Raw genomic sequence first — 8,363 nt, forward strand, 5'->3', positions numbered from 1 at the left:
TAAACCAGCAAAGGACCAGCTTAAACCAGCTCAAACCAGCATCCCAGCTTCAAAACATACCTAACCAGCATATGCTGTTTTTTTCAACAGGGTGACCCTCCGTAGACAGTAATGCAACTGTTCCCAGGTCCAGAAACGTGGTAAGGACATCGGTAAAATAGTCCATGTGACATCAGGCGTTCAACCGTAATTTTACGAAGCTACGAGAATAATTTTTGTGCGCAAAGAAAACAATAATAACGACTTTATTCAACAATTCGTCTCCTCCGTGTCACCCTGGCGCTATTTTGGAGAGTATCACAACAACGTATACAAGGTATGTATGTGGATGTGTTGTTTACGTTGTTTACACTTTATCGGAACGTAAACAACATATCCGCGTACATACGATGTTTACGTATGTGATACTTTCACAGAAAATATTCTTGTAGCTTCGTAAAATTACGGTTGAGCCCTTGATGTCACATGGATTATTTTACCGATGTCCTTGCTACGTTTCTGAGCCTTGATCGTGTTAGGACTCTTGCTGTCTATGGGAGGGTCAGAGAGCTCTCGGAATAAATCAGAAATATCTTAATTTGTGTTCTGAAGATGAACGAAGGTCTTACGGGTTTGGAACGACATGAGGAAGAGTAATTAATGACAGAATTTTCATTTTTGGGTGAACTATCCCTTTAAAGGTTTCTGCGAGTTCTAATAAAAGGTCTTAATTGGCGCTTTCACAAATTGAAAGGTCTTAAATCCGATCAGAAAGTCGTAAATTAATAAAAAGTCATGACTGAATGTTGCATGCACTGCAAAATCTTCAGTATTTTCGTTTTATTAAAAAAAAAATCTAATAATCAAGATACGTTTACTTATTTGAGATAAAGATATAAAGTCCTGTTTTCTAAGAAGTTGTACAAAATTAAATAAGTTTATGATTAAAACAAGAACATGTCTGTCAATGGCGTATGAAAACATTTCCCTTTGAAATAATTAGATTTTTTTTTGAGCCCATTGACATATTTGTTCTTGTCTTTAGCATAAACTCAATTCATTTTGATCAGTTTGTCATAAAACAAGGCTTCTTAGGTAAATGTATCTTTAGACATTTGCTCTGGAAAACAAGACTTTCTTAATTAATTAAAAAGTAAAGACAATCTGTTGGATGTTCTGTATTCAGACGTTTAAGCATTTAGATTTAGAGATCATTCATATTTTCTTCCATTAAATGTATAAGGAATATGTAAATGTACAATACAAATTGGTTTTAAAAAGTGGGGTAGTCTTAAATTTACCTTTATTAAACCTGTAGAAACCCTGATTTACTGGAAATTTATTCAGCTCAGTTAAACTTATGAATCTCTATTAAATGTTTATGTTTCTCAATATTAAAAACTAGTGCTGTCAAACGATTAATCGCATCCAAAATAAACGTTTTTGTTTACATAATATATGTATGTGTACTGTGTTTATTTATTATGTATATATAAATACAAACACATGCATGTAGGGCTGGGTATCGTTCAAAAATTGTCGATACCGATACCGATACGATACCTTGACTTCGATACCGGTTCCTGAACGATACTTTTTTCGATTATATATATATTCCTTCCCCAAATGCATTTGTAAAAAGTATAGTATTTTACTAATTAATTTCTAGTGCACTAAGTTTGTGCTAGTTGAAAGCATGAAATAACTACATTTAGAGTGTATTTTCAATTAGTATAGACATGTAAATCTATTTTTTGTATACTTATCATGAAATAAATATATTTTAAATACAATTAAGTATATTTATTTTTCACTAGGGGTACCCTTGCTGTCTATGAAAGGTCAGAAAGCTCTCGGATTTCATCAAAAATATCTTAATTTGTGATCCGAAGATGAACGAAGGCCTTACGGGTTTGTAACGACATGAGGGTGAGTAACTAATGACAGAATTTTCATTTTTGGGTGAACTATCCCTTTAAGGTCATGATTGTCCTTCGAAACACTGTGATTTAATTGTACCTGTCGTGTCTTTCAGCTTTGATCCGACACAGAGAGGGCAAATGGTGTACTTCCTCTCCGTGGAGGGCATAAAGCCCTCGTTCCACTCCGCCGTCCTCTTCAACCCCGCCATCAACTACTCCGACAGGATCGATTCCTCCACGCCGACGCCCGTCGTCTGCCGTCTAGACGCCTCCTCGCCCACCGCCTTCCCGCAGAGCAATGTCTCGCTGACATCGTACGACCTGTCGCCGGCAGAGGTCACGCTCCTCGGCCTCGTGTTCGGGGTGTTCTGGGTCATATCGGTGCTGGGGAACTCGCTGGTGTGTCTGGTGATCCATCGGAGCCGCAGAACCCAGTCGACCACCAACTATTTTGTGGTGTCGATGGCGTGTGCGGATCTGCTGTTGAGCATAGCCTGTGCGCCGCTAGTTCTCCTGCAGGTTTCTGCCGGTCACTGGCCTCTGACCGCGGCTGCATGCAAAGCTGTACGATACTTGCAGCACCTGTGCCCCGGCGTCCAGGTCTACGTGCTTCTGTCCATCTGCGTAGATCGTTTCTACACCATCGTATATCCGTTGAGCTTTAAAGTGTCGCGCGAGAAAGCCAAACGAATGATTCTGGCGTCTTGGCTTTTTGACGCCGCGTTCGTATCGCCATGTTTGTTCTTCTACGGATCGTCAGCGTCGCAAAACCACTGCAACTTCTTTCTGGCGGACAGCTGGGACGGGTTGGCGTACGCCGTCGCGCATCTTCTCTTTGGTTTCTTGGTGCCGGCGCTGCTCATCGTGTCCTTCTACCAGCGGGTGGTGCGCTACATCTGGAGGATCGGCGCTGACGGGCGAACAGTGCGCAGGACCATGAACATCGTCCCCAGGACTAAAGTCAAAACCATTAAGATGTTCCTGATGCTCAACGCCATGTTTCTCCTCACCTGGACACCGTTTTACGTCGCACAGCTTTGGCACCCGAAGGAAACGGCGGGCCCAAGCAGACGGTCGGCGCTGTTCTTCGTCGCTGTGGCCTGGGTCTCCTTCAGCTCCACGGCGTCCAAACCCACGCTGTACTCTGTGTACAACGCCAACTTCAGACGCGGCATGCGAGAGACGTTCTGCATGTCGTCCATGAAGTGTTATCGCAGTAATGCGTACACCATCACCGCCAGCTCGCGGATCGCCAAAAAGAACTACGTGGGCGTGGTCGATCTGCCCGTGCCGGCAAAGATGCTCATCAAAGACTCGGTTTACGACACTTTTGACCGAGAAGCAAAGGAGAAGAAGTTAGCATGGCCTATTAGCTCTAACCCACCCAACACGTTCGTATAAAGGCTCAGAAATTAACGTTAAAGAGATAGCTTGCCCAAAAATGACAATACTGTTGTCATTTACTCACCCTCAAGTTGTTTCAAACCTGTATGAGTTGCTTTCTTAGGGGCCGTTCACACAGAACACGTTTTTCCATTGAAATGCGCTACTTTTTCATTGTTTTTCTATGTAAACGCATGCTAGACGGATGCGTATGACTGTTACGCTCGCGTCTCGCACATGAGTGCCGCGTTTTTAAGATGCCGTGTAAAGTTAAAAGAATTTTAATTTTTACATGTAGCGCCGCTTATCAATGTCAGTTCCAAAACAGTGGACCAATCAGAACAGTGCGGAGGCGGGGCAAGCCTTGCGAGCTTTTGTTTACAGTAGCAAGTTGGCATGGCAACTGTTTTATTTGACAGCAACATGTTCAGCATTGCACTTTAACAAAAAAAAAAAAAACATTCCTGAGCGCTGCGTCTAGCGATTTTAGACACAAAAGACATGTTCTGTGTGAACGGCCCCTTATAGAAGATATTTTGAAGAATGTTGGTAGCCAAACAGTTGATGGTCCCCATTGACTTCCATCGTGTTTGTTTTCATACTATGGAAGTCAATGGGTACCAACTGTTTGGTTACCAACATTCTTCAAAATATCTTCTTTTGTGTTCAGCAGAAGAAACTCATAAACACTTGAAACAACTTTAGGCTGAGTAAACAATGACAAAATTCACATTTTTGGGTGAATGATCCCTTTAACTCATTATAATGATATGTGGGTGAGTGAATAATGAAAATTGTTGAGTGAACTGTTGCTTTAACTGCCGTTGCACCACGATTACACACTACAGAATTAACATGACTAAACGAAATCTGTTGAAATGCAAAAAACGTGGTGCTAACTAGTTCACATACTCACTGATGACATTGGAGGAAGACTACAAAACACCCTTATCGTCACTGCTGTGTTCCAGTGGAAGGAAAGTGTTGATCGTCATGTGTTCTTCTGTTCGTGTTTCTGATCAGTCTGTGATCCTACGGTGGCCTGGAGGCGCCAAACAGGGTTCATGTTAATCTTCAGAAGATGCGTTTGTGTTTTTTGTGCCTGTAGTTACAGATACATTTTGTCTCATAGTTTTGTGTGTCGTTTCATGATGCAAGACATGTGTCCCTGTGATTTTACAATTAAACATTCTGTACGATTCAAATGTAAGCCACTGTCTGAACGTTCCTGTGACCGATTGGTTATATTTACTGAAGCTGTACTTCAAAGAGCAGTTCACCCAAAATGAAAATGAACTGAAAATGTGCTCGCCCTCAGACCATCCAAGAGTTTGTTTCTTCATCAGATTTGGACAAATGTAGCATTGCATCAATGTCTCAGCAATGGATGCGCTGCAGTGAATGGGTGCCGTCAGAACGAGAGCTGATAAAAACATCACAATAATCCACAAGTAATCCACAGCACTCCAGTCCATCAGTTAACATCTGGAGAAGACAAAAGCTGAGACAAATCCATCATTAAGACGTTTTTAACTAAAATCCATAATCGTCCATAATCCATAATAACTCTTCCCCCAGTGAAAAAGTCCATCTCCTGTTGTTTAGAGCTGTTTAAACGCTGCTTGATCTGTGCACATTTCTCTCCTGATTCAGACCAGACCACTTTTTCACTGGAGGAAGCGTTATGGATTATGCACTCATATTTTATTTAAAAACGTCTTAAATATGGATTTGTTTATCACAAACATGCAGCTTTTGACTTCTGAAGATGTTAACTGATGGACTGGAGTGGATTATTGTGATGTTTTTATCAGCAGTTTGGACTCTCATTCTGACGGCACCCATTCACTGCAGAGCATCCATTGCTGAGCAAGTGATGCTACATTTCTCCAAATCTGATGAAGAAACAAACTCATCTACATCTTGGATGACCTGAGGGTGAGCACATTTTCATTTTTGAGTGAACTATTGCTTTAAAGCTGCACATGCAAACTACTCAAAATATTTTATTCCCACAAACCGTGATAATGAACCAATTAGAAGATTTCAGTCAGTCTTTTCAGTTCAGTTTCAGCTGAAGACTCGCGGTCCGCTGCTCAGTGTGACATTTCCAGCACAATTTCTCCATGTTCAGTGTTGGATGACGATTCTCTATTGTTATTCAGGATGAAAGCGAAGGGCTTTAATGAAACACACACATCATAATTAGTTTTCATATTGAGAGCGAGGACAATGAAAGTGCTTGTGCTGCTCTGGATTCTTAACCGAGACAAAAGAAAAACCTTCAGCTGCACAGAATGACAGCAGCAGCACATTTACCTGCATCATTATCAGTCTGCGCTAGAAATATAATCATCACTTTTAGCTTTTAGCAGGTTTGATCTGAGCACTAGTGCTAATAATAAATGAGCTCTAATCATAAACTGAGGCAAGAAAGACAAGAAGATTCAGATTCAATGTTTTTATATTCATGATCACAAAGCAAAGCTACATTGTTTAATAAGACGTTTATCATTAATAAGCATCATCCTGCAACAAATTTCAAAATACATTTTATACACGCCATATAAAAATATACATTTGAGCTCTAAATATTATAGATTATGCCAGCCAGAATAGAGACTCAGAGTCAGGAGTCACAAGGAAAAGTGCTGAAGGCCAATGAAAGTGTTTCACGTTCATTAAAACTTGAACTTTTCACAAAACACTTGTACATCTCTGTGTTTGGGCCGATCAACACTGATGAAATAGTTTCACATTCATTACATTTATTCAGATCGTAACTCATCTGTGCTGAAATATGTTATTTTTGTTTGGTTTTGGCAAACCTGCCAAATAAAGCAGAAAGAGGAAACTCAAATAAAGTACAAAAATTAGAGCTTTGAAGGAAAGTGCTTCAAGTTTCAGTTAGTGAAATAAATACACGATCAACAACAGACACAGACAAACTCTATTTGTACAAGAGAAAAGGGAAGTGCTATGTGTTGAAATCTTTCAAATCTCGTAAAGTGCAAAGAGCCGAGCGAGAGATTTTGGCAAAAGTGCGTCTTATAATGTCTCCGTCTATAGGTTTAATGGATTAAACTGATTATAACAGACATCAGAGTGACGAATCGTCACATTCTGTCACATGGAATAATGAATAAAAAAAGGGAATTGCGACTTTTTAATCTTACAATTCTAAGAAAAACTAGGAATTGCCAGATATAAACAGAATTCGGAATTTTTTCGCACAATTCTGAGTTAACATCTTGCAATTCTATTTTCTATTAAATTCTATTTAAAAAAGAAAATTGCTATTTTTTTTTTCATAATTCTGACTTTTTAATCAGTATCGTACAATTTTTCAGTTTCTTCTCAGAATTGCAAGTAACTTGGTTATAAACGGAGTAGCTAAGTTATAAGCTTGCAATTTTGAGTTAATATCTCAGGATTACGAGAAAAAAAGTCTGAATTGTGACATGTAAACTCAGAAATGCGAGATAAAAAGGCACAACTAGCTTAATTTTTTGGACTCACGAGCGCTGAATCCTTCATCACAAATGATTTGGTACCAGAAGGGGTTCCAAAATAAATATATAAATGAGGAGGAAACGTTTACGAATCACACAGAACGCTCACACATCAACACAAAACCTGGACGTGAACCACGTCCACAAACAGACGCAAATTGACAGGAATAACTCTCTAATGTCTGAATGGTCATATTATTGTGAATGCAAACAGAAAAACTTATTTTAAACGTCCCATTACTACAAAACGACAGATAAACACTGTGAATCAACACTGTTCACATCCAAACGCACTCGCTCCGGATCCGTCTAAGACGTCTTGTTCTGGTTGTTTCCGCTGGAGCCGTACTTGCCGTTCTTGGGGACCTTGTTGCTGGAGCTCTGCAGCGCCTTCTGCTCGTCTCCGGTCAGGAGGGCTTTGATTTCGGACGGGATCTTGCCCTGGTCCATGGCCAGACACCACTGTTTGTACTGCAGACACACGAACAGCGACAGATCAGGGGTGTATTCCAGAAAGCAGGGTTAACTTACCATCTGCTAAACCCTGAACTCTCGGTTGATTAACCCAAACCTTGCTTACTCGAGGTATGCTGGTTCCAAAAACACATCCGGGAGTAAGTTCACGGTTAACACTCAACACATTATCAACAGAACGAGGAATCGACGAGTCGCCATGGAAACCGATGCTAAGTGAATTTGTTCAATGGTCAATTACATGCTTAGTGCATATCGCCACCTAATTGATGGTTGTGCAATCTGTTGTATTTTTTTCGTTTAATCTTTTAATCACTGAGAATAAGAACTATATTGTTTGTTTGATGGTATTTATATAATAAGAAATATCACATGTATTTTTATTGTAGATATATAGAAAATGCAGACCATGACAAAAAAATATAATAAGTATATTAGAATAAAATAAACATTACCTTGTTATAATAGTGTTTTATAATTAATATATATAGACAATAGAATAAATATAACATTTTAGAATAATATAATATTACCTTATATAGTACTTATAATTGCGCTTTATAATTAACATATCATACAACTATATATATATATATTTGATAACTATATTGTAATAAATTATATATAATATTGTGCGCAATCTGTCACACCCACTGGAGTCTGGTCAGTAGGTCACGCATGCGCTGATAGCGCTGAAGTAAACTAACCCCGAAACAGAACCTACTCCGGAGCAGGTTATGTTCAGAGAATAAGTTGTTATGGCTACTTACATACCCTGAGAGTTACCTGCGTTTTTGGAGTTTATCCGCTTACATACAGAGTTCCGGCATGAAACTCTAGATGGCGCAGTCCGATAGGTCTAACTCAATCTGACCTAATGACATCATTATCACATGGCACAGCTGATTGGTTCTCTCCTGTATCGGTAGCCAATGAGCTCGCTGCTCAACATTCAAATATATGACTAGTGCTTGCCGTAGCAGTCGCAGCTTGCTTCAGAAACCCTCCACCTTCCCCAGCTCCACCTGTATACATCTGCTATGGGGTGATCATGAATGCTATGGGGGTTATTCATGTTATATGTGCAGCAGTA

At 39.8% G+C, this 8,363-nt stretch overlaps 2 protein-coding genes across 4 annotated transcripts in view; one reads left to right on the plus strand and one right to left on the minus strand.

Moving 5' to 3' along the window:
• The first annotated feature begins 1,872 nt into the window (after nt 1-1,872).
• LOC107707975 (probable G-protein coupled receptor 19) lies at nt 1,873-3,417 on the plus strand. The gene is made up of 2 exons (XM_016512104.1): nt 1,873-1,908; nt 2,015-3,417. Exon 2 carries the CDS (start codon nt 2,040-2,042, stop codon nt 3,300-3,302), a length of 1,263 nt encoding a protein of 420 aa, XP_016367590.1. The 5' UTR covers nt 1,873-1,908; nt 2,015-2,039; the 3' UTR covers nt 3,303-3,417.
• Nucleotides 3,418-6,580: 3,163 nt separating this feature from the next.
• Nucleotides 6,581-8,363, minus strand: part of LOC107707978 (cAMP-responsive element-binding protein-like 2) — a 3,713-nt gene continuing 1,930 nt past the window's right edge. For all 3 annotated transcript variants that reach the window (XM_016512111.1, XM_016512110.1, XM_016512112.1), the window contains exon 3: nt 6,581-7,267. In XM_016512111.1, coding sequence (XP_016367597.1) covers nt 7,106-7,267 — 162 coding nt within the window. In that variant the 3' untranslated portion in view covers nt 6,581-7,105. The remainder of the gene's footprint in view (nt 7,268-8,363) is intronic.

This window comes from Sinocyclocheilus rhinocerous, unplaced genomic scaffold (genome assembly GCF_001515625.1).
Source record: "Sinocyclocheilus rhinocerous isolate Xijiao unplaced genomic scaffold, SAMN03320098_v1.1 scaffold475, whole genome shotgun sequence".
NCBI lineage: Eukaryota > Metazoa > Chordata > Actinopteri > Cypriniformes > Cyprinidae > Sinocyclocheilus > Sinocyclocheilus rhinocerous.